Raw genomic sequence first — 26,447 nt, forward strand, 5'->3', positions numbered from 1 at the left:
GATGATACTCCTTCGAAGAAAGGGAGTTTTAATTATCCCGTACTTGGACGATCTCCTAATAAAAGCGAGGTCCAAGGAACAGTTGTTGGTGGGAGTAGCACTATCTCAGGAGGTGCTGCACCAGCACGGCTGGATTCTGAATATCCCAAAGTCACAGCTGGTTCCGACGACACGGCTACTGTTCCTGGGTATGATTCTGGATACAGTCCAGAAAAAGGTGTTTCTCCCGGAGGAGAAAGCCAGGGAGTTGTCATCTCTAGTCAGAGACCTCCTGAAACCAAAACAGGTATCAGTGCATCGCTGCACGCGGGTCCTGGGAAAGATGGTGGCTTCTTACGAAGCAATTCCCTTCGGCAGGTTCCATGCCAGAATCTTTCAGTGGGACCTGTTGGACCGGTGGTCCGGATCGCATCTTCAGATGCATCGCTTGATAACCCTGTCTCCAAGAACCAGGGTGTCGCTACTGTGGTGGCTGCAGAGTGCCCATCTTCTAGAGGGCCGCAGGTTCGGCATACAGGACTGGGTCCTGGTGACCACGGATGCCAGCCTTCGAGGCTGGGGGGCAGTCACACAGGGAAGAAACTTCCAAGGACTATGGTCGAGTCAGGAGACTTCCCTTCACATAAATATTCTGGAATTAAGGGCCATCTACAATGCCCTAAGTCAAGCAAAATCCCTGCTCCTACACCAGCCGGTGCTGATTCAGTCAGACAACATCACGGCAGTCGCCCATGTAAATCGACAGGGCGGCACAAGAAGCAGGGTGGCGATGGCGGAAGCCACAAGAATTCTCCGATGGGCGGAGAATCATGTACTAGCACTGTCAGCAGTGTTCATTCCGGGAGTGGACAACTGGGAAGCAGACTTCCTCAGCAGACACGACCTCCACCCGGGAGAGTGGGGACTTCATCCAGAAGTCTTCCAGATGCTGGTAAACCGTTGGGAAAAACCACAGGTGGACATGATGGCGTCCCGCCTCAACAAAAAGTTGAAAAGATATTGCGCCAGGTCAAGGGACCCTCAGGCGATAGCTGTGGACGCTCTAGTGACACCGTGGGTGTACCAGTCGGTTTATGTGTTCCCTCCTCTGCCTCTCATACCAAAGGTATTGAGAATAATAAGAAAGCAAGGAGTAAACACCATTCTCGTGGTTCCGGATTGGCCAAGACGAGCGTGGTACCCGGAACTTCAAGAGATGCTCTCAGAGGACCCGTGGCCTCTACCGCTCAGACAGGACCTGCTACAACAGGGACCCTGTCTGTTCCAAGACTTACCGCGACTGCGTTTGACGGCATGGCGGTTGAACACCGGATCCTAAAGGAAAAGGGTATTCCGGAAGAAGTCATTCCTACACTTATTAAGGCCAGGAAAGATGTCACGGCAAAGCATTATCACCGCATATGGCGGAAATATGTTGCATGGTGCGAGGCCAAAAAGGCCCCAACAGAGGAATTTCAACTAGGTCGATTTCTGCATTTCCTGCAAGCAAGAGTGAATATGGGCCTAAAACTAGGCTCCATTAAAGTACAGATCTCGGCTCTGTCGATTTTCTTTCAAAAAGAACTAGCTTCAGTACCTGAAGTTCAGACATTTGTGAAAGGAGTGCTGCATATTCAGCCCCCATTTGTGCCTCCTGTGGCACCTTGGGATCTCAACGTGATGTTGAGTTTCTTAAAATCACATTGGTTTGAGCCACTAAAAACCGTGGATCTGAAATATCTCACGTGGAAAGTGGTCATGTTATTGGCCTTGGCTTCAGCCAGGCGAGTGTCAGAATTGGCGGCTTTATCATGTAAAAGCCCTTATCTGATTTTCCATGTGGATAGGGCAGAATTGAGGACTCGTCCCCAGTTTCTCCCTAAGGTGGTGTCAGCGTTTCACCTGAACCAGCCTATTGTGGTGCCTGCGGCTACTAAGGACTTGGAGAACTCCAAGTTGCTAGACGTTGTCAGGGCCCTGAAAATATATGTTTCCAGGACGGCTGGAGTCAGAAAATCTGACTCGCTGTTTATCCTGTATGCACCCAACAAGCTGGGTGCTCCTGCTTCTAAGCAGTCTATTGCTCGCTGGATTTGTAGTACAATACAGCTTGCACATTCTGTGGCAGGCATGCCACAGCCAAAATCTGTAAATGCCCATTCCACAAGGAAGGTGGGCTCATCTTGGGCGGCTGCCCGAGGGGTCTCGGCTTTACAACTTTGCCGAGCAGCTACTTGGTCAGGGGCAAACACGTTTGCAAAATTCTACAAATTTGATACCCTGGCTGAGGAGGACCTGGAGTTCTCTCATTCGGTGCTACAGAGTCATCCGCACTCTCCCGCCCGTTTGGGAGCTTTGGTATAATCCCCATGGTCCTTACGGAGTTCCCAGCATCCACTAGGACGTTAGAGAAAATAAGAATTTACTCACCGGTAATTCTATTTCTCGTAGTCCGTAGTGGATGCTGGGCGCCCATCCCAAGTGCGGATTGTCTGCAATACTTGTAAATAGTTATTGTTAACAAAAGGGTTATTGTTGAGCCATCTGTTGAGAGGCTCAGTTGTTTTCATACTGTCAAACTGGATATAGTATCACGAGTTGTACGGTGTGATTGGTGTGGCTGGTAAGAGTCTTACCCGGGATTCTAAATCCTTCCTTATTATGTCTGCTCGTCCGGGCACGGTGTCCTAACTGAGGCTTGGAGGAGGGTCATAGTGGGAGGAGCCAGTGCACACCAGGTAGTCCTAAATCTTTCTAGAGTGCCCAGCCTCCTTCAGAGCCCGCTATCCCCCATGGTCCTTACGGAGTTCCCAGCATCCACTACGGACTACGAGAAATAGAATTACCGGTGAGTAAATTCTTATTTTTATGAGTGGTGATGATGACATTTTGACGTTTCTACAGAGAAGCAGTCGCAGTGGTGAGCCACCTGGATACTCCTGTAGCACCAGCTGCGAGTGCAAACTCGAGTTGTGAAGGTCATTAACCCATTCCCAGAGATGTGCTAATTGTGCTGCAAAGTAATAAAAATGGAAGTTGGGAAGAGCCAAACCCCCTAAAGTTTTGGTCCTGGTCAAAGTATCAAGTTTCAACCGTGCCCGCTTATTAGCCCAAATTAATGAAGAAAGCAGACCATCTATACGTTTAAAAATCTTCTGAGGGATGTATATAGGAGATTGTTGTAGAAGTTTGGGCTGAAAAAACATTTTCACCATGTTAACCCTCCCTGTAACAGTCAGGGGCAGTTTCCCCCAGACCTTCACTTTACCACGAAGATAAGTTATTTGTGGTGTGACATTGAGGGAGGAGAATTTGTGAGGGTCATTAGATACCCAAATGCACAGATATTTAAAGGAGTTCACCCATCGTAATGGAAGAGTAACCAGTGGGGAGGCAGGGATCTCACCTCGAAACGGGATGATGGAGGATTTCTCCCAATTACAGGACAAAAAAAAACAGGTCCTGCGCAAGATCTGTATATTGTCCCCTTATATATTTGTAAATGTTGATCATGTCCCCTCTTAATCTCCTCTTTTCCATGTAAACATGCCTAGTCTTGCAAGCCTTTCCTCGTATTCCGGCGTCTCCATACCCTTAATTAGTTTGGTCGCCCGCCTTTGAACCTTTTCTAGCTCCAGGATATCCTTTTTGTAGTAAGGTGCCCAGAATTGTACACAGTATTCAAGGTGTGGCCTCACAAGTGATTTATATAACGGGAGTATAATACTCTCGTCCCTAGCATCAATTCCCCGTTTTATGCATGCTAATATCTTATTAGCCTTCTTTGCTGCAGTCCTACTTTGGGTACTACTGCTTAGTTTGCTATCTATGAGGACACCTAAGTCCTTTTCCAGTACAGAATCCCCTAATTTTACCCCATTTAGTAGGTAGGTGTTATTTTTGTTCTTGTTACCACAGTGCATTACCTTACACTTATCTGTATTGAAGCACATTCTCCATTTCGCTGCCCAAGCTTCTAATTTAACTAAGTAATTCTGAAGCGACTCAGCATCCCCCTCCGCATTTATAACTTTACACAATTTGGTATCATCTGCAAAAATTGACACCATGCTCTCTAGACCTTCTGTTAGGTCGTTAATGAAAATATTGAACAATAGCGGTCCTAATACAGGTTGAGTATCCCATATCCAAATATTCCGAAATACGGAATATTCCGAACTACGGACTTTTTTGAACGAGAGTGAGATAGTGAAACCTTTGTTTTTTGATGACTCAATGTACACAAACTTTGTTTAATACACAAAGTTATTAAAAATATTGTATTAAATGACCTTCAGGCCTTGTGTATAAGGTGTATATGAAACATAAATGAATTTTGTGAATGTAGACACACTTTGTTTAATGCACAAAGTTATAAAAAATATTGGCTAAAATTGCCTTCAGGTTGTGTGTATAAGGTGTATATGTAACATAAATGCATTCTGTGCTTAGATTTAGGTCCCATCACCATGATATCTCATTATGATATGCAATTATTCCAAAATACAGAAAAATCTGATATCCAAAATACTTCTGGTCACAAGCATTTTGGATAAGGGATACTCAACCTGTACTGAGCCTTGCGGCACACCACTTAGCACTTCAGTCCAAGTTGAAAAAGATCCATTAACCACAACGCGCTGCTCCCTATTATCTAACCAGTTTTTGACCCAAGTGCATATTGTGCTTCCTAGCCCTGGTTCTTGTAGCTTGTAGATAAGTCTCATGTGTGGTATAAGATAAGTCTCATGTGTGGTAAAAATGGCACATCAATGCGAGCTGTGGCAAGAAGGTTTGCTGTGTCTGTCAGCGTAGTGCCCAGAGCATGGATGCGCTACCAGGAGACAGGCCAGTACATCAGGAGATGTGGAGGAGGCCGTAGGAGGGCAACAACCCAGCAGCAGGACCGCTACCTCCGCCTTTGTGCAAGGAGGAACAGGAGGAGCACTGCCAGAGCCCTGCAAAATGACCTCTAGCAAGCCACAAATGTGAATGTGTCTACTCAAACGATCAGAAACAGACTCCATGAGGGTGGTATGAGGACCCGACGGCCACAGGTGGGGGTTGTGCTTACAGCCCAACACCGTGCAGGACGTTTGGCATTTGCCAGAGAACACCAAGATTGGCAAATTCGCCACTGGCGCCCTGTGCTCTTCACAGATGAAAGCAGGTTCTCACTGAGCACATGTGACAGACGTGACAGAGTCTGGAAACACCAAGGAGAACGTTCTGCTGCCTGCAACATCCTCCAGCATGACCGGTTTGGCAGTGGGTCAGTAATGGTGTGAGGTGGCATTTCTTTGGGGGGCCGCACAGCCCTCCATGTGCTTGCCAGAGGTAGCCTGACTGCCATTAGGTACTGAGATGAGATCCTCAGACCCCTTGTGAGACCATATGCTGGTGCGGTTGGCCCTGGGTTCCTCCTAATGCAAGACAATGCTAGACCTCATGTGGCTGGAGTGTGTCAGCAGTTCCTGCAAGACGAAGGCATTGATGCTATGGACTGGCCCGTCCGTTCCCCAGACCTGAATCCAATTGAGCACATCTGGGACATCATGTCTCGCTCCATCCACCAGCACCACGGTGAACCACAGACTGTCCAGGAGTTGGCGGATGCTTTAGTCCAGGTCTGGGAGGAGATCCCTCAGGAGACCATCTGCCACCTCATCAGGAGCATGCCCAGGCGTTGTAGGGAGGTCATACAGGCACGTGGAGGCCACACACACTACTGAGCCTCATTTTGACTTGTTTTAAGGACATTACATCAAAGTTGGATCAGCCTGTAGTGTGTTTTTCCACTTTAATTTTGAGTGTGACTCCAAATCCAGACCTCCATAGGTAATAAATTTGATTTCCATTGATAATTTTTGTGTGATTTTGTTGTCAGCACATTCAACTATGTAAAGAACAAAGTATTTAATAAGAATTTTTCATTAATTCAGATCTAGGATGTGTTATTTTAGTGTTCCCTTTATTTTCTTGAGCAGTGTATATATATATATATATATATATATATATATATATATATATATATATATAAAATTATTATTATTATTATTATTATTATTATTATTATTATTATTATTTTTTTTTTTCTAGGAATTTGTCTACGAGAGTCCAGATGGGCAAACAGAAGTAATGCCAGTAAGTATGGAATAATAATGCACAAAAACATAGATGATCATGTTTGAAACATTGGTGCTTTGTACTGACCAAATTGATATACCATACATCATTATTTTCTGCTCAGATCTGGACACCACCCACTCCCCCACAAGATGAGAATGATATTTATATAGATTCTGTGATGTGTCTAATGTACGATACCAACCCCATCCCTGAATCTAAACTGCCCCCAGTGTATGTAAGAAAGGAGCATAAGAGACACAAGACAGATGCTGCAGGTGAGCATTGTAAAATTCTTTTAATGAACTGCTGTTTTGGAATCATATGGTTTATGCCATTCTTGCTGTTGTCTTGTATATTTATAGCACCAACATATTCAGCAGTGATGTACAAAAGCAGAATATAAATTATGTCACATGTACTGTATATACAGACCTATACTAAAGGTATCACAAGCTTACTGTACATCCTATAAATAAGAAGAGAGGACTTAGAAGGAGAGGCTGGGACCAGTGGCGTTTCGCTTTGTACAGCTGGACTGGTTAATGGTTGGATGTTTTCCAAAGTGGCAGATGGTAAACCAATTCGGATGATGCTAAGATTGGAGAAAGACTTTATTTTTCAGAGATGAGTTTTGACAGGACATTTGAAGTAAGGAAAATAGGGGAGCCAAGATTCTGATTAGACACACCAGTGACTGCAAAGTTCATGAGAGAAAGGCAAAATAATAGGTTTTGGGTAGAATAGTTTCTGCACACACTGACACTGTATAGGGGGACTAAACATAATTGAATGATGACATCCTTGGAGGTGAATTATTAAGGAAGGTTATTAATTGAAGAGAGGCACAGGGAGGGGGGGCAGGTAACGTTATTATAAATTTAGAGTGAGGCAGGGGTATATTTACTAAGGTGTGAGTTTTTTTAGAAGTGGAGATGTTGCCCATAGCAACCAATCAGATTCTACCATTTTCTAGAAGCAGCTAGATAAATGTTAAGTGGACTCTGATTGGTTGCTATGGGCAACAGCTCCACTTCTAAAAAATCTCACACCTTAGTAAATATACTCCTTAGAGAGGGTGTTTGGGGGGGGGGGGGGAATAACTCCCCTCCCCCCAAACCCCCTCTCCATGCCTCGCTCTCTCTCACTTTATAATAACCTTACCTGCACATTAATAACTCCTAAACCTCCATCCTATGCCACTCTTTCATTTTCACCTAACCTTCCTTAATAATCCATCCACCCCCCCCCCCCCCCCCCAACCCACCCCACCTCACCTGTTGCTGCTGGGGGCCGGGATAACAGACCTGCCTGGACCTTCAGCCAGGGTCTCACAGTCACTCAGCTCAGCTGCCTCCACCTGTTGTGCCACAGCCTCTCCAGAAGCTGTCCCCCTTCTCCCTCCCACCCTGACGCTGCAGCTCTTCGCAGCGCAGGGTACTATGGGTGGACGTCATCTCTCCCAGAACCTGCCCGCTGCTTAGTGCTGCGGCTGCCTTCCAGGGTGGGAGGGACGGAGCCGGAGTGTCGATTGACAATCTGAGGCCGCAGTTGCCTGGCTACCTATGTGAGAAATAGCCGGGCAGTGCAGCTAGCAATCAGTGGCAGGCAGTGGCCGAGTGGGTGTTGCCAGTGGTGTGCTTCCACAGTGCATATGCGCTGTGTGCCAGGCACCACTGGCACACCACTAGTTACGGCCCTGGTTGAGGGGGTCAATTTAGAGATCACATGTAAAGTTTCCAGTTCTCTGTTGAAGAAAGTAGTTGTCCATCAGTGATTTCCATGATGACAACAATAAAGTCTTGGTCAATTGTTAGTTTTTTTGGAACATTCCAAGTATTTGACAGGCGTGTCATTTTGATCTTCTCACTCATCAACTTTAGTTGATCTCTTTATTATATTCTTGTTCTTTAATTTATATTAAACAATTAAAGATATGGGTGTTATTAAAATGTGTATTATTTGCTTAGCTACAGGTCGAAAGAAGAAACAAAGGCATGGGGAATCTGTAGTTCCTCCACGCTCACTATTTGATAGAGCTGCCCCAGGCATGCTGAAAGTGAAGAGAGAAGGCAAAGAACAGAAGAAGAACATCCTTTTGAAACAGCAAACCCAGTTTGCCAAACCACTGCCAACCCTCGTGAAACCAGCAACGGAGTCTGGTCCTGACAACCCAGAGTGGTTGATCAGTGAAGATTGGGCTCTGCTGCAGGTGCAAGCATGTCTAATAGTGTACATAAACATGTGCTATATCATGCATGATTATTTTAGTATACAGATAGAGATTTGGAAAGAGAACAGGAGATGCTTGCTACACTATGCGCCAAATGCAGGCAGCGCTCAGATTCCACTCAAGTATTTTACACTCACACATTGCAATGAGTACCAAGCCATATGCTTTGTAATGGTACACTTTGCATCATGTTTGACATTTAATGTAAACTAACTCCATCTGTAGTATAAGAATTGGTATTGTCATCTGTCTTGATTGTTGTTTGTCATTTCCATAGACTTGAGCATGGCTATAATAATACAAATGTAGAAGTAGATAATGTTTTAACACTAAATAGAAAATTTGAATACAGCATAGTTAAACGTTTATGTATATAATTACATCCCCATGAAGACGGGTCTACTAAGCGGTATATTTACTAAGGAGCAGGCTGTCAAAGACGGTGATCATTAGCGGCTATCACCAAAAGTTTTAAAACAGCAAAAGGAATAAATGCTACAGTAAACCAGTCTTATAGCCATTTTACTAAAGCTTTGACCACCCTCTTTTTAGTAAATCTACCCCTAAGGCGGGTATTCAATTAACCGCAGTAATTTACCGCGGCTTTTGATCTCCCAGAGGCTATTCAATTAGCCGTGAAGCCAGCACTTACATAATATTATTTTTTTTTCTTTTTCCGGGAGCTGCTGAGGTCCCAAAACGAAATACCCAATAATTGCCGTTTTTCACAGCCGTGATCACAAAAACACAAAGGTCTGAGAACGTATCCGAAAACAGTATTTTTTTTTCAGGCAAAAAAAATAGACTTGATTTTGACCAATTGGTTAAAATGATTCCCGGTAAAGGACGTTTTTCCCGCTAAATTTTTTTCGCCCACAGTGGAAGTCCTCCCTTAGTGTCTTTGATTTATCTTCAGTATCACACTGTGGAGGTGCTTAATGCAGCAAATTACACAGAGCAAACATGGGACAGAATAGTCATTTTGGTCAGTGAATGTGGAATAGATGAGGAAACTACACGGTATGGACATAAATGTGTATTATGCCAACTGCTGTAATGAACATTGCTGTCTTTTGGCACTGTGCTTAAACAGGCTGTCAAGCATCTCTTGGAGCTACCACTAAATCTAACAGTGGTGTCACCGGCTCACACCCCCAATTGGGATCTCGTTAGCGATGTGGTGAATTCTTGCAGCCGAATCTATCGCTCCTCTAAACAATGCCGCACTCGGTATGAAAATGTCATTATTCCAAGAGAGGAAGGAAAGGTGAGAACTTGAAATGTTATTTTAATGCTGCTTTATATGGGTTTGATATAGAGGGCCTGATTCTGGGTCACACATAATGAGAATGCAATTCTGCAGATTCCGATTGATTTGTTATGCACTGAACATTTTCATGACTCAGAATTAGTGTTAATTTTGTCAAGGATTTTCAATTTAGTTTTAGTCTTAGTCACTTTCTTAAAATTTGACTAAATTAAAAGTCACATTTTAGTCTTTTTTTTCTCTTTTTGTCTTAGTCAAGATTTAGTCAGTGGATCTCAGTTAACATTTTAGTCTAATTTTAGTCAATGTTTTAGTCATAACTTTGCAGTTCAATGAAGAACATTTATCTATTATTCCCTTGAGTACTTTCGATACCTTTCACTATGTGTTTAGTAATCTAGGTAACAAACAAGTTCACACAATAAGATGTAAAAAGTAATGCACATATATACATACTAGTACATATACATACTGATAAAACAAACTGTTTTATTCTCTCTTCTGACCCTTGCTCCCCCTGTTGCAATGGGCCCTGATGATCACTTGGGACCCTCTCTGCCCAGTGCCCGGTAACATGACAACAGAAAAATACCTGCTTGGCAGGCAAAAGCCTGTGATGTAGCAGCAGACATTGCAACTTGTTGCAAGTAAATCTATTCTAGGGCCAGAGGGGCTTGATATAAATGTATAAAAAATACAGTATTAATTAAAGAATACAATAAATCACTAAAGAAATACAAACTGGCTGATACAAGTAATAGTACAGTACTTCTGCAAAAAAATTAAGCCGTAAGGATGCATTTCATCATATGGTAATATATAGCTATTTAGCTCAACTGAGTGATTTTCATGACAAGAGTTGTTGCGAAGCACAAGTAAATCTAGGGCCAGCCGCCAGAGAGGATGGATAAAACTGTATAAAAATACAGTATTATTAATGAAAGAATACAAAAATCAGTCACTAAAAAAATACAACCTGGTTCATCCTGATACAAGTAAGTAGTAGTACAGTCAGAGCCGGCCCTAACCAATATGATGCCCTAGGTAAGATTTTTGCTGGTGCTCCCTAGCACAGACGCTTGTTCCGCCTCTGACCCTGTACCCCTTTTCCCAGCACCATCAGCCCTCTCGCATAGCAGTCCTCATTTTGGTGCTCCTACCCCCTATATTTTAAATAGGAACAGTGTGCACATTCGGTGCGTAGCCTGAAACGGGGCGTGTTCTTGCTGGGAAGGGTCATGGCCACACTATAATACCCCCAGTTGAAATCATGCCACACAGTACTGCAACTTTAGTCACATTATATCATGCAATAGTGTCTCTTATTCACGTTACATCACACATTAGTACCACGTTACTCCTCACAGTGGTGTCCCTTATTCACATTACACCACACCATATTGCTCTTTATTCATATTAGACCACACAGTAGTGCCCTCTCTATACGTTACGCCACAAAGTAATGTAGTACACCTAATACACATAATGTCACACATTAGTAATGCATTTCATATGCAGATACATCCACAGTCACACACAGAATATAGACATTCTGCATATCATTTTAATCAGCAGAAGCTGCTTGTGCCCCTAGGCATTCCAAACGTCCTAGGCATTTGCCTAGTTTACCCATGCCTAGAGCCGACTCTAAGTACAGTAGTACTACTACTCCCCCAAAAAATTAAGCTGTAACGTAAGGATGCATATCATCATATGATAATATATAGCTATTTAGCTCAACTGAGTGATTCTCATGACAAAGATTTGTTGCGCAGCGCAAGTAAATCTTGGGCCAGAGAGGATGGATAAAACTGTATAAAAATACAGTATTATTAATTAAAGAATACAAAAATCAATCACTAGAAAAATACAACTTGTTTGATCCTGATACAAGTAAGTAGTAGTTCAGTAGTACCACTACTCCAAAAACAATTAAGCCATAAGGCTGCATATCATTATATGATAATATATAGCTATTTAGCTCAACTGAGTGATTATCATGACAAAGAGATGTTGTGCAGCCACTGTCCGGGCTGACAGACCACTACGACCTATCCACAAGGCTAGAGCTCTCTCTTTAGTTTGTTGTTCTTTTGTTTCTATAAGGTACTTTGAAGCCAAAGCAATCACATTCAGAAGAGCTGTCTTGGTTTATCTTTTTCCCAGCCTATTTTCTGTACAGCGAACGTCTCCGGAATCTGGAGGATTAAAAAGTGTTTTATATTATTGGTACAGCCGAGCCCATTGAATTACTTCATAATCAGTCTATGTGGACAATGTTACTCCCCAGATTTATTGTGACTATCTGTATTGGTCCACGTCACTGAATGTTGCCCTGAACTGAACTGTTAACTCTATACAATAATCACCACAAGCTCGCTGCCTAGGTGGTGTCATCCTTGACTCTCTGAATTGTCCTTTTGTTCCCCACATTCAATATGTTTTGACTCAAAACCATGTTACAATCTGTCACAGATTACATCCAGTCAACCACACACACAATAAGACTCTCCTACCAGTCTCTCAACTCCAAACCTTCAAGTTTAAGCATTTCCTGAAAACTCGCCTCTTCAGGGCAGATTATCAAATTCCAGAACCACTGACATACTGTACACTTCACAAGCTATATAATTACATACCCAACCTATACAGTGCTCCCAACTCCACACATATTTTCTCTTTCTTCACTTCCACGTTCTCCTCCTCCTGACCCCTGTCCAACACTGCTGTGCCTGTGCGATTGGAATTGATCATAGTACATACTGGGCAGGCCAATATATGACAGGTTTCCTTGAGCAATGTTATGTTACTGAAATATCAGTCAATCAACACATACAACGAGTCATATTAACCTTAGAAAACACTGAAGGATGGTGTGTCTTCAAGTGTCTCTTCAAATTTGTAGTGTTTTTCCCAGCCATCTTAATTCCACACAGCACACCATCCTCACTGGAAATAATACACTGTATCTTTCTTTCAGTTTTACAATAACTGAAGTGTGTCCATAAATCATCTCTCCATTTCCTTCCTCTGCCAATGCTGTAGTCGCAGGAAAACTTTTAGAATTTTCAGAATCATTCGACATTATTTTGTTAAGCTGCCAATTACAGTGACCACGTTGTTCACGTCAGCTAGTCCAAACTTGGCCAACACTGTAAAAATAAAAAAACAGATAATAAATATTTTTCTCTTACGTCCTAGTGGATACTGGGGCCTTGTACTTTAGTACCATGGGGTATAGTTTGGGTCCACTGGAGCCTGGCACTTTAAAAACCTTTCTCTAACGTCCTAGTGGATGCTGGGAACTCCGAAAGGACCATGGGGAATAGCGGCTCCGCAGGAGTCTGGGCACAACTAAAAGAAAGCTTTTAGACTACCTGGTGTGCACTGGCTCCTCCCACCATGACCCTCCTCCAAGCCTCAGTTAGATTTTTGTGCCCGGCCAAGCTGGATGCACACTAGGGGCTCTCCTGAGCTCTTAGAAGAAAGTATATTTTAGGTTTTTTATTTTACAGTGAGACCTGCTGGCAACAGGCTCACTGCAACGAGGGACTAAGGGGAGAAGAAGCGAACCTACCTGCTTGCAGCTAGCTTGGGCTTCTTAGGCTACTGGACACCATTAGCTCCAGAGGGACCGACCGCATGGAACTGGCCTTGGTGTTCGGTCCCGGAGCCGCGCCGCCGTCCCCCTTACAGAGCCAGAAGCAAGAAGAAGTCCGGAAAATCGGCGGCATGAAGACTTCTGTCTTCTCCAAGGTAGCGCACAGCACTGCAGCTGTGCGCCATTGCTTCTCATACACACTTCACACTCCGGTCACTGAGGGTGCAGGGCGCTGGGGGGGGGCGCCCTGAGCAGCAATAAAAACACCTTGGCTGGCAAAACAATCACAATATATAGCCCCAGAGGCTATATATGTGATAATTACCCCTGCCAGAATCCTTAAAAAAGCGGGAGAATAGTCCGCGAAAAAGGGGCGGAGCTATCCCCCTCAGCACACTGGCGCCATTTTCCCTCACAGTTCCGCTGGAAGGAAGCTCCCTGGCTCTCCCCTGCAGTCTACACTACAGAAAAAGGGTAAAAAAGAGAGGGGGGGCACTAAATTTAGGCGCAGTAAATATTATAGCAGCTATAGGGGACATAATTCAGTTAGTCCCTGCAGTATATAGCGCTCTGGTGTGTGCTGGCATACTCTCTCTCTGTCTCCCCAAAGGGCTTCTGTGGGTGTCGGTACGGCTGTGTCGACATGTTTGAGGAGGAAAATTATGTGGAGGCGGAGCAGATGCCTGTAGAAGTGATGTCACCCCCTGCGGGGCAGACACCTGAGTGGATGGTTTTATGGAAGGAATTACGTGCAAGTGTTGACTCCTTACACAAAAAATTTGACGACATGCCAAATGCGGGACAGCCGGCTTCTCAGCTTGTGCCTGCCCAGGTGTCTCAAAGGCCATCAGGGGCTCTAAAACGCCCGCTACCTCAGATGGCAGACCCAGATGTCGACACGGATACTGATACCAGTGTCGACGACGATGAGTCTAATCTAATGTCCACTAAGGCCATTCGCTGCATGATTGAGGCAATGAAAGAGGTGTTACACATTTCAGATTTAAACCCAGGTACCACAAAAAAGGGTATTATGTTTGGGGAGAAAAAACTACCCGTAGTTTTTCCCCCATCTGAAGAATTAAATGAAGTGTGTGAAGAAGCGTGGGCTTTCCCTGATAAAAGATTGATAATCTCAAAAAAATTACTAATGGCGTTCCCTTTCCCGCCAGAGGATAGGGCACGTTGGGAAACACCTCCTAGGGTGGATAAAGCGCTCACACGTTTGTCTAAAAAGGTGGCACTTCCGTCTCCGGATACGGCCTCCCTGAAGGAGCCTGCGGATAGAAAACAGGAGGCGATCCTGAAGTCTATATATACACACACAGGCATTATACTTAGACCAGCTATTGCGTCAGCATGGATGTGCAGTGCTGCCGCTGCGTGGTCAGATTCCCTGTCAGAAAATATTGACACCCTAGACAGGGACACTATTCTGCTAACCATAGAGCATATAAAAGACTCAGTCTTATACATGAGAGATGCACAGAGGGAGATCTGCCGGCTGGCATCTAAAATAAGTGCATTGTCCATTTCTGCTAGGAGAGGCTTATGGACCCGGCAGTGGACAGGGGATGCAGATTCCAAAAGGCACATGGAAGTTTTGCCTTATAAGGGTGAGGAGTTATTCGGGGATGGTCTCTCGGACCTCGTTTCCACAGCGACAGCTGGGAAGTCAGCATTTTTACCCCATGTTCCCTCACAGCCTAAAAAAGCGCCGTTTTATCAGGTACAGTCCTTTCGGACCCAGAAAAACAGGCGAGGAAAAGGCGGGTCTTTTCTGTCCAGAGGCAGAGGTAGGGGAAAAAGGCTGCAACAAACAGCTAGTTCCCAGGAGCAAAAGTCCTCCCCCGCTTCTTCCAAGTCCGCCGCATGACGGTGGGGCTCCACAGGCGGAGCCAGGTACGGTGGGGGGCCGCCTCAAAAATTTCAGCGATCAGTGGGCTCGCTCACAGGTAGATCCCTGGATCTTTCAAGTAGTATCTCAGGGGTACAAGCTGGAATTCGAGGCGTCTCCCCCCCGCCGTTTCCTCAAATCAGCCTTGCCAGCAACTCCCTCGGACAGGGAGGCTGTGCTAGAGGCAATTCACAAGCTGTATTCCCAGCGCGTGATAGTCAAGGTGCCCCTACTTCAACAAGGACGGGGTTACTATTCCACACTGTTTGTGGTACCGAAACCGGACGGTTCGGTGAGACCCATTTTAAATTTGAAATCCTTGAACACATACATAAAAAAATTCAAGTTCAAGATGGAATCGCTCAGGGCGGTTATTGCAAGTCTAGACGAGGGGCATTACATGGTATCCCTGGACATCAAGGATGCTTACCTGCATGTCCCCATTTACCATCCTCACCAGGAGTACCTCAGATTGGCGGTACAGAATTGCCATTACCAATTCCAGACGCTGCCGTTTGGTCTGTCCACGGCACCGAGGGTGTTTACCAAGGTAATGGCGGAAATGAAAAAAGGGAGTTTTAATTATCCCATACTTGGACGATCTCCTAATAAAGGCGAGATCCAAGGAGCAGTTGTTGGTAGGAGTAGCACTATCTCAGGAGGTGCTACACCAGCACGGTTGGATTCTAAATATTCCACAGTCACAGCTGGTTCCGACGACACATCTACTGTTCCTGGGAATGAATCTGGACACAGTCCAGAAAAAAGTGTTTCTCCCAGAGGAAAAAGCCATGGAGCTGTCATCTCTAGTCAGAAACCTCCTGAAACCAAAACAGGTGTCGGTGCATCACTGCACGCGAGTCCTGGGAAAGATGGTGGCTTCTTACGAAGCAATTCCTTTCGGCAGGTTCCATGCCAGAATCTTTCAGTGGGACCTGTTGGACCAATGGTCCGGATCGCATCTTCAGATGCATCGGCTAATAACCCTGTCTCCAAGAACCAGGGTGTCTCTACTGTGGTGGCTGCAGAGTGCTCATCTTCTAGAGGGCCGCAGATTCGGCATACAGGACTGGGTCCTGGTGACCACGGATGCCAGCCTTCGAGGCTGGGGGGCAGTCACACAGGGAAGAAACTTCCAAGGACTATGGTCGAGTCAGGAGACTTCCCTACACATAAATATTCTAGAACTGAGGGCCATTTACAATGCCCTAAGTCAGGCAAAATCCCTGCTTCAAAACCAGCCGGTACTGATCCAATCAGACAACATCACGGCAGTCGCCCATGTAAACCGACAGGGCGGCACAAGAAGCAGGACGGCGATGGCAGAAGCCACAAGGATTCTCCGATGGGCGGAAAATCACGTGTTAGCACTGTCAGCAGTGTTCATTCCGGGAGTGGACAACTGGAAAGCAGACTTCCTCAGCAGACACGATCTCCACCCGGGAGAGTGGGGACTTCATCCAGAAGTCTTCACACTGATTGTAAATCGTTGGGAACGGCCACAGGTGGACATGATGGCGTCCCGCCTAAACAAAAAACTAGAGAGATATTGCGCCAGGTCAAGGGACCCTCAGGCGATAGCGGTGGACGCTCTAGTGACACCGTGGGTGTACCAGTCGGTTTATGTGTTCCCTCCTCTGCCTCTCATACCAAAGGTACTGAGAATAATAAGAAAACGAGGAGTAAGGGCAATTCTCGTGGTTCCGGATTGGCCAAGAAGAGCGTGGTACCCGGAACTTCAAGAGATGATCTCAGAGGACCCATGGCCTCTGCCGCTCAGACAGGACCTGCTGCAGCAGGGGCCCTGTCTGTTCCAAGACTTACCGCGGCTGCGTTTGACGGCATGGCGGTTGAACACCGGATCCTAAAGGAGAAAGGCATTCCGGAGGATGTCATTCCTACGCTGATTAAAGCCAGGAAAGATGTAACTGTAAAACATTATCACCGCATATGGCGGAACTATGGCCCTCATTCCGAGTTGTTCGCTCGGTATTTTTCATCGCATCGCAATGAAAATCCGCTTAGTACGCATGCGCAATGTTTGCACTGCGACTGCGCCAAGTAACTTTGCTATGTAGTAAGTAATTTTACTCACGGCTTTTTCATCGCTCCGGCGAACGTAATGTGATTGACAGGAAATGGGTGTTACTGGGCGGAAACACGGCGTTTCAGGGGCGTGTGGCTGAAAACGCTACCGTTTCCGGAAAAAACGCAGGAGTGGCCGGAGAAACGGTGGGAGTGCCTGGGCGAACGCTGGGTGTGTTTGTGACGTCAACCAGGAACGACAAGCACTGAACTGATCGCACAGGCAGAGTAAGTCTGAAGCTACTCTGAAACTGCTAAGTAGTTAGTAATCGCAATATTGCGAATACATCGGTCGCAATTTTAAGAAGCTAAGATTCACTCCCAGTAGGCGTAGGCTTAGCGTGTGTAACTCTGCTAAATTCGCCTTGCGACCGATCAACTCGGAATGAGGGCCTATGTTGCTTGGTGTGAGGCCAATAAGGCCCCAACAGAGGAATTTCAGCTGGGTCGATTTCTGCACTTCCTACAGGCAGGAGTGTCTATGGGCCTAAAATTAGGCTCCATTAAGGTGCAGATATCGGCTCTGTCGATTTTCTTCCAAAAAGAACTAGCTTCACTACCTGAAGTTCAGACATTTGTAAAAGGAGTGCTGCATATTCAGCCCCCTTTTGTGCCTCCAGTGGCACCCTGGGATCTCAACGTGGTGTTTAATTTCCTAAAATCACATTGGTTTGAACCACTGAAGACCGTGGATCTTAAATATCTCACGTGGAAAGTGGTCATGTTATTGGCTTTGGCTTCGGCCAGGCGTGTTTCAGAATTGGCGGCTTTGTCATGCAAAAGCCCTTATCTGATTTTTCATATGGATAGGGCAGAATTGAGGACTCGTCCCCAGTTTCTCCCTAAGGTGGTATCAGCTTTTCACTTGAACCAACCTATTGTAGTGCCTGCGGCTACTAGTGACGTGGAGGATTCCAAGTTGCTGGACGTAGTCAGGGCCTTGAAAATTTATGTTTCCAGGACGGCTGGAGTCAGGAAAACTGACTCGCTATTTATCCTGTATGCACCCAACAAACTGGGTGCTCCTGCTTCTAAGCAGACTATTGCTCGCTGGATTTGTGGCACAATTCAGCTGGCGCATTCTGCGGTTGGACTGCCGCGTCCTAAATCAGTTAAAGCCCATTCTACAAGGAAGGTGGGCTCATCTTGGGCGGCTGCCCGAGGGGTCTCGGCTTTACAACTTTGCCGAGCTGCTACTTGGTCAGGGGCAAACACGTTTGCAAAATTCTACAAATTTGATACCCTGGCTGAGGAGGACCTTGAGTTCTCTCATTCGGTGCTGCAGAGTCATCCGCACTCTCCCGCCCGTTTGGGAGCTTTGGTATAATCCCCATGGTCCTTTCGGAGTTCCCAGCATCCACTAGGACGTTAGAGAAAATAAGATTTTACTCACCGGTAAATCTATTTCTCGTAGTCCGTAGTGGATGCTGGGCGCCCGTCCCTAGTGCGGATTGTCTGCAATAATTGTACATAGTTATTGTTTAATAACGGGTTATTGTTATGAGCCATCTGTTGAGAGGCTCAGTTTTGTTTCATACTGTTAACTGGATATGGTATCACGTGTTGTACGGTGTGATTGGTGTGGCTGGTATGAGTCTTACCCGGGATTCAAAATCCTTCCTTATTGTGTCAGCTCTTCCGGGCACAGTATCCTAACTGAGGCTTGGAGGAGGGTCATGGTGGGAGGAGCCAGTGCACACCAGGTAGTCTAAAAGCTTTCTTTTAGTTGTGCCCAGACTCCTGCGGAGCCGCTATTCCCCATGGTCCTTTCGGAGTTCCCAGCATCCACTACGGACTACGAGAAATAGATTTACCGGTGAGTAAAATCTTATTTTAGTGTGTGTATGTGTGTGCTGGCTCCTCCCCTCTATGCCCCTCCTACCAGACTCAATTTAGAAAAATGTGCCCATGAGCCAGGTGCATTTCTCTGGAGCTCCATAGAGTTTTGTTTGTTTTTTTATTTTAGTTTATTATTTTCAGGTAGCCCTGGTGGGCAACCAGGCTACCTGCTTTGTGTGACTTAGAGGGGAAACCGAACAAACCTCCTGAGGGTTAATGGTTCATAATCCCAGCTGACAGGACACTGGGCTCCTGAGGTGCTGATCACATATTGTCAGTATGTGTGCCCACACCGGCAGCTAGCCGCCACCCTCTAACAGATGCCGAAGTACAAGGTGCGGTGAGTGTTACACCGGGGGAGCGGTTAGCGGGTCCCCGGTGCAGTTTTGGGGGCAAGTCACGCGGCATTCATGGGCCCAGAGCTGCTGTGCCCGCAGAGGACAAACTGGCTAAGCCCTCAGTGCTCACTGCCTCAACAAAGGCATTGTGTGTACTGTCTGCATATATGATGTTGTTTGTAACATAGCCAGTAAAAAATTTGGATCAGGGACCGCGCAGGGCTTCCCGGAGCAAGACCTGAGGTGTTAAGGCACCATTTCCTGCTGCTGCGGATCAGGTTTCATGCACGCTGCTCCTCTGGAGACCCAAGCTGCTACAGGACTCTGTACTGGTACCAGGGGGTCATAGTAAGGGGGGGAGCACATCAGTGGCAGCGCTGCTGCACAATTGTCAGGTCATACATTTAGTTACACATATTACACTGCTGTGTTCTGTGTGCTGGTGTCCGCTCCTCAATGTTACTCCAAGGGCTCTCTGGGGTCTGTGTGGAGGTGTTTGGATAGTGGGCTGCGCTGTTTTACAGTTGTGTAGTATGTCAGTGGTCATGGTAATATGTACTGCTTGTAATTCAACCCCGTCTTCAGCGGGGCCACTCATTTGTGAGCAATGTTCCTTATCACCACAGGGACCCTGCTCATAGGCACCTGACTGGCTTGATAGCTTTAAAAGCATGATTCAGAATGTCAGTTCAGAAATAGCAGCAACTAAAAGAGAGAGACCGGTGTTAAAGCATTCTATTGATTGCGTGGCTAAAGCATCAGATGCCAAGAAGGTTTTTCAGCCCCCTCTAGGGGTTTCACATAAACGCTCACTGCCACAAGTGCTCCATTCTGATTCTGATTCTGATCAGCCTGATGTGGATGATGATGATATGGATGAGGACAGCTTGCTGTCCCCTGGGGTGGAGGCTCTCCTTTTTGCTGTTAGAGAGGTCCTCCACATGCCAGATCAGGACGCAGAACCAGATGAGGAGTTATACTTTAATGTTAGACCCAAGTGCTCAGCAACTTTTCTGGTGTCTAAGGAATTAAACTCCCTGGCCAGGGGGGCTTGGTTGAACCCTGATAAGAAATGTAAAATTCCTCAGAGGTTTATAGCTACCTTTCCCCAGGGGTGTATCTACCCATTGGCCAGGATGGCACTTGCCAGGGGCGCCAGCCGAGCAGGGTGCGCCACCTGACGGTGCCACCCTCGGCCAATGGGTAGAAACCCATTCAGCCATAGTGTCTGGCAATACCTGCTGTGCCAAGCTGCCTGTGCATTGCCTGGGATGGAGGGCGGAGGATCGCTCAGCAGACAGGAGCTGGCGCTGGTGTCCGGCACCGCAATGCACTACAGGGAAGAAACTGAAAATAAACTACAACTCCCAGCAACCCTTGCTGTCGGGAACTGCCGGCGGCAAGGGCTGCTGGAAGCTGTAGTTTATTTTCAGTTTCTTAACGGAGTTTGGTACAGTGCCGGACACCAGCGCCAGCTCCTGCCTGCTGAGCGATCCTCCGCCCTCCATCCCATGCAGCTCAGCACAGCAGGTATTGCCAGACACTACGGCTATCTGCTGGGATGTTGTGGCGTGGAGACTAGGGCAATGTGCTGTGTTGGGAGGCTATGTATGGGCTGGGAGTTGGGGAGACTACTACTATGTGCTAAGGGTGGACTACAGCTATGTGCTGGGAGGCGGATGGGAACTATAGCTATGTACTTGGGGAGGTGAGGGGCTATGTGCAGGGAGGGGGAGTATGGCTATCTATGCTGGCCAGGAACTATTATGTTATGTGATGGGAGAGGGGTGGGGACTACTGTATGACTGTTGGGTGAGGTGGAGATGTGCTGGGGGGACTACGGCTAATGCTTGGGGTGGTGGGGGCTATAGCTGTTTACTGGGAATGGACTATGGCTATGTGCTGGGAGGGGGATGGGGACTATGACTATACGACTGTGGGGGCTTATCTGGCACTGTGGTGGCATATGTGTATCTGCCACCATGGGGGCATATCTGGCACTATGAGGGCATATCTGGCACAGTGGGGGCATATGTATCTAGCAATGTGTGGACATATCTGGCACTGTGGGGGCATATGTGTATCTGGCACCGTGGGGGCACATTTGGCACTATGGGGGGGGGGGCATATCTGGCACTGTGGGGTCATATGTGTATCTGGCACCGTGGGGGCACATTTGGCACTATGGGGGCATATTTGGCACTGTGGGGGCATATCTGTATCTGGCACTGTGGGGACATGTGTGTATCTGGCACAGTAGGGGCATGTGTGTATCTGGCACTGTGGGGCATATATGTGTCTGGCACTATTTGGGTCATATGTGTATCACACCCCCATTTATATTGGCCACGCCCCATGTGGCATGTGTCCACACCCATTTTTAGGCGTGTGTGCGCTGAAGGTGCGCGCACACAGTACCACTAAGATTATTTTTTTCTACTCTGGGTAGTGCGCTGCACTCCACTTCTTTGCACTACTATTTGATTATACTACCTGACCTTGGGTGGCATTGCCTCCTCAGCCAGGCCAGGCACTGCTGATGTCTCCTCAGTGTTATAAGAATTATTGTGTGGGCATAATGTGTAAAGGGAACTGCTACTGTGTGGGCATAATGTGTACAAGGGTTACTACTGTGTCCCTTACTTTGCCAGGGGCGTCTGGACCCCTAGATACACCCCTGCCTTTCCCCTCTCAGCTGAGGACAGGAAGGAATGGGAAAAACCCCCGTCAGTCGATACGTTTGTATCCAGACTATCTAAGAAATTAGTACTGCCAGTACCAGGGGCTATATCCCTGAAAGAGCCAGCTGACCCTAAAATTGAGACCACGCTCTAGGCAATTTATACAGCAGCAGGCACTGCACAACGTCCCACAATAGTTTGTGGGTGGATTTCCAGGGCGGTAGTCAAGTGGTCTGATACTGTTATTGACGGTTTAGACTCTCTGTCCCGGAATGAGGTCATTACTCTGCTGCAACATATACATGATGCTGCTAATTTTATGAGCGAGGCATATAAAGAGTTGTGTAAGATAAATGCCCGTACTACTGCTATGGCTGTTTCAGCACGCAGAGCTCTGTGGTGACATCAGTGGTCGGCTGACGCTGATTCCAAAAAGGGTGTAAAAAATCTTCCCTTTACAGGTGATGCCTTGTTTGGAGATTAATTAAATAAATGGATCTCCCAAGCAACGACGGGTAAGTCTACGTATTTGCCATCGGCTGCGCCACCTGCTAGACGTTCTTTCACTGGACCCTTCTTGCAGTCCTTTCGTGTGGCAAGGATCAGAGGCAGGGGCCAGAGGTTCTCGTGGTAAGTCCCATAAACCTGCACCTGCTGTCTCCCTGGACCAGACCACCTTATCCCCTGCCGCTAAGCCTTCTGCATGACGGTTGGCCCCAGTGGCAAGGCGATTTTCAGGTAGGTGCTTGCCTTCAGCACTTCGCCCACATGTGGGCAGAGTCCTGCCGGGATCCTTGGGTGAGGGACCTCATTTCCCAAGGATACTGGCTGGAATTTCAAACACTCTCTCCTCACAGGTTTTTAAAGTCGGGCTTACCAGCTTTACCCACAGCAAAAGTTACCTTGCAAGAGGCTATTCAAAAACTTTTGCAGACAGGGGTGGTGGTTCCTGTACCTCCTCCGTTACGCAACAGGGGTTTTTACTCCAGTCTTTTTGTCATTCCCAAACCAGAATTGAACACCTGTATCTGCGGGAATGATTCTGGATACTGTATCTCAAAAGGTGTTTCTCCCAGTGGACAAGGTCTTGATTATCTAGGCAGTGGTCTGTTTGGTGCTCTGTCCTCGCAAGGTATCCATACATCTTTGCATCCGATTACTGGGCAAGATGGTGGCTGCTTACGAGGCAATCCAATACGGCAGATTTCATGCCCGACCATTTCAACTGGACAAATGGTCGGGTTTTCACCTTCACGTGCATCAGGAAGTGACCTTATCTCCCCGAAAGCCCGGAGTTCTCTATTAAGGTGGCTACAAGTTCCTCACCCCGTAGCGGGCAGGAGTTTCAATATCTACTCGTGGATTCTACTGACAACGGATGCCAGCCTCCGGGGTTGGGGGGCTGTGACCCAAGGGGCCCAGTTCCAGGGGATATGGTCAAGACAGGAATCTGCTCTGCCCATAAACATCCTAGAATTCAGGGTAATTTACAATGCTCACCTGCAGGCTTCTCATTTACTGAAGGATCGGGCAATCCAGGTTCAGTCGGACAACGCCATGGTGGTGGCGTACATAAACCGACAAGGGGGAACAAGGAGCAGAGCAGCGATACGAGAGGTGTCAAAAATCCTCCTCTGGGCAGAGACCAACGCAAGGGCCATCTCAGCCATATTCATTCCAGGAGTGGACAACTGGGAAGCAGACTTCCTCAGCAGGCACGACCTCCATCCGGAGGAATGGGGCCTACATCCTCAGGTGTTTCAACAGTTAATTCACTGGTGGGTCTGTCTGCAGATAGATCTGATGGCTTCTCGTCTCAACAAGAAGCTATGCCGTTACTGTTCCAGAACAAGGGATCCGCAGGCTGTAGCAGAGGATGCTCTGACGGCACCGTGGATGTACCAGTTTGTTTACCTGTTCCCTCCTCTACCGCTAATACCAAGGGTGCTAAAAAAGCTAAGAAGGGAAAGCGTTCAGGCAATTCTAATTGCCCTGGATTGGCCTTAAAGGGCATGGTACTCGAACCTCCTGTCAATGTCTCTGGAGGATCCCTAGCCTCTGCCGCTCCAAGACGATCTTCTTTAGCAAGGTCCGTTCGTCTATCCAGACTTACAGCGGCTATGTTTGATGGCTTGGAAGTTGAGCGGGAGATTCTAGCAAGAAGGGGTCTTACCTCCCGGGTTATTTCCGCCATATTCCAGGCCAGGAAGATGGTGACGTCAAAACATTATCATCGTATCTGGAAAAATTATGTTCCCTGGTGTGAGGGTAGAAAGGTTTCTCACGTGGAATTTAGAATTGGTCATTTTTTACTTTTCCTGCAAGCGGGAGTGGATATGGGCCTACGTTTTGGCTCCATCAAAGTCCAGATTTCGGCGCCCTCCTTTTTTTTTCCAGAAACAGCTTGCCATGTTGCCGTAAGTTCAAACTTTCCTAAAGGGAGTTCTTCATTTGCAACCGCCCTTTGTGCCTCTCATGGCTCCGTGGGACCTCAATGTGGTTCTGTCCTTTCTCCAGTTGGATTGGTTTGAACCCTTACATACGGTGGAGTTACAGTTTCTCACCTGGAAGACGATGATGTTATTGACATTGGCGTCTGCCAGGCGTGTCTCTGAATTAGGGGCCTTTTCTTGTAAGAGCACTTATTTGGTTTTTCATGAGGACAGGGCGGAACTTAGGACCTGTCCTCAGTTTTTGCCTAAAGTGGTGTCAGCTTTTGATTTGGATCAGCCTATTGTGGTTCTAAAGTGTGACTTTGGGAGTCAGATACATCACTACACAGGAGTGTAAACACTTATAATAGTGTATGTTAGATGTTCACCTAAAGTCGTGTACTCCATTGTGGGATATTCATTTGCGAATGGACCCGTTCACAGCATGAATGAGACCATTTAATTTCAATTTTGACTGTACAGATCACCCGTCTGAAGAAGTCCTTTCAGGACGAAACGCGTCAGGGTTGTGAAGAGCAATACCCCACTGTTACTATCTGCTGACATATAATTATGGTGGTCATTCTGAGTTGATCGCAGCCAGCAACTTTTTGCTGCTGCTGCAATCAACTAGTACATGCCTATGGGGGAGTGTATTTTAGCTTAGCAGAGCTGTGATCGCTTGTGCAGCCCTGCTAAGCTAAAAAAAATTCAAGCAGAAGTAGACTAGGCCTATACCTACTTACCCTGTGCGATGGATCCAGCGATGATGGGGCCGGCTTTGACATCACTCCTCCGCCGTCCGTTCTGCTGGACACGCCTGCATTATACTCACCACTCCCCGAAAACGTCTCCAAACGGTCCTGATCCGCCCTGGCACGCCTCCTTCCTGTCAATCTTCTTTGCGGTCGGCTCTGCGACCGCTTCCTTTGTAAGTCGCGACGTAACCCGGCGACCCCTGTTGCCGGGCCACGTCGTGCAAGTGCACTGTGCCTGCCGCGCATGCGCATTCCGCACCCGTTCGCACCATGATAAACCGCTGCGTGCGAATGGGTCGGAATGACCCCCTGTGTTCAATATTATGTGTATGTGAAAAAGGGTTTGCTGATCTAGAGCATATTCTTATTTAAAAAAAAAAAATTCTACTGAGACATATTGACTATCTGTATGGATTGCTGGTCTATTAGAAAGCAATTAAGCACCCTCTGATTCATTTGGTGGTGATACACACACACACACACACACACATATATATATATATATATATATATGCCACACTGCCTGTGCATGCCCCCACATTATATGCCAGTGCCACACACTGCATGTGCATGCCCCCTTGCCCCAGTTCACATTTTTCATGCTGTACATATACATATATACATATATATATATATATATATATATATATAGTTACATTGTATCTGTGACGTGCGGTGAGGTGAGGCAGAGCCTTTCCTGTCATACTATCGTTCGAGCCAGAGTTTTGACTGTATAAAGTGTATGAAAAGTACAAAGAATATGTTTGAAATATCTTCTTTGTATTGTTCTAATCATTTTTATAGCCAAAAGTGTGGAGTAAAAAGTCTATGACAGGTGAGGCATTTCCTCCCCTGTCTATCTTTTCCGCACATCTCAGATCAAAACTCAGCAAATTTATAGGAGTTTAAACTGCTGCACCTGTGCATAATGCCCAGATGTACCCTTTGGCTCATACATTGCCTGTAAATCTGGCTCTGGTGCTAGCCAGTGCCTCCTGATCCATTTAGCTCACCGCACATCCCTGTTATGTATATATGCAACACTGCTTGTGCATGCCCCCGCCCCATATTATATGCCACACACTGTATGTGCATCATGCTCCCCGCCCCCTGTTCACGTTATACATCATGCCACCGCAACACACTGTAATACGTGTATATGTAAAAGCATCTCCTCAGTCCTTCCTTCATTTCTTACCCGGCCTGAAATG

The 26,447-nt window shown here is 46.6% G+C and overlaps 1 protein-coding gene across 8 annotated transcripts in view; it reads left to right on the forward strand.

Annotated features, from left to right (window-relative positions):
* Positions 1 to 26,447, forward strand: part of LOC135069306 (E1A-binding protein p400-like) — a 318,615-nt gene that overhangs the window by 234,236 nt on the left and 57,932 nt on the right. For 7 of the 8 annotated variants that reach the window (XM_063964668.1, XM_063964667.1, XM_063964672.1 and 4 more), the window contains 4 exons: positions 6,079 to 6,123; positions 6,230 to 6,383; positions 8,076 to 8,317; positions 9,432 to 9,605. In XM_063964668.1, coding sequence (XP_063820738.1) covers positions 6,079 to 6,123; positions 6,230 to 6,383; positions 8,076 to 8,317; positions 9,432 to 9,605 — 615 coding nt within the window. The remainder of the gene's footprint in view (positions 1 to 6,078; positions 6,124 to 6,229; positions 6,384 to 8,075; positions 8,318 to 9,431; positions 9,606 to 26,447) is intronic. The other variant, XM_063964670.1, reaches the window with a different exon arrangement.

This window comes from Pseudophryne corroboree, chromosome 1 (genome assembly GCF_028390025.1).
Source record: "Pseudophryne corroboree isolate aPseCor3 chromosome 1, aPseCor3.hap2, whole genome shotgun sequence".
Taxonomy (NCBI): domain Eukaryota; kingdom Metazoa; phylum Chordata; class Amphibia; order Anura; family Myobatrachidae; genus Pseudophryne; species Pseudophryne corroboree.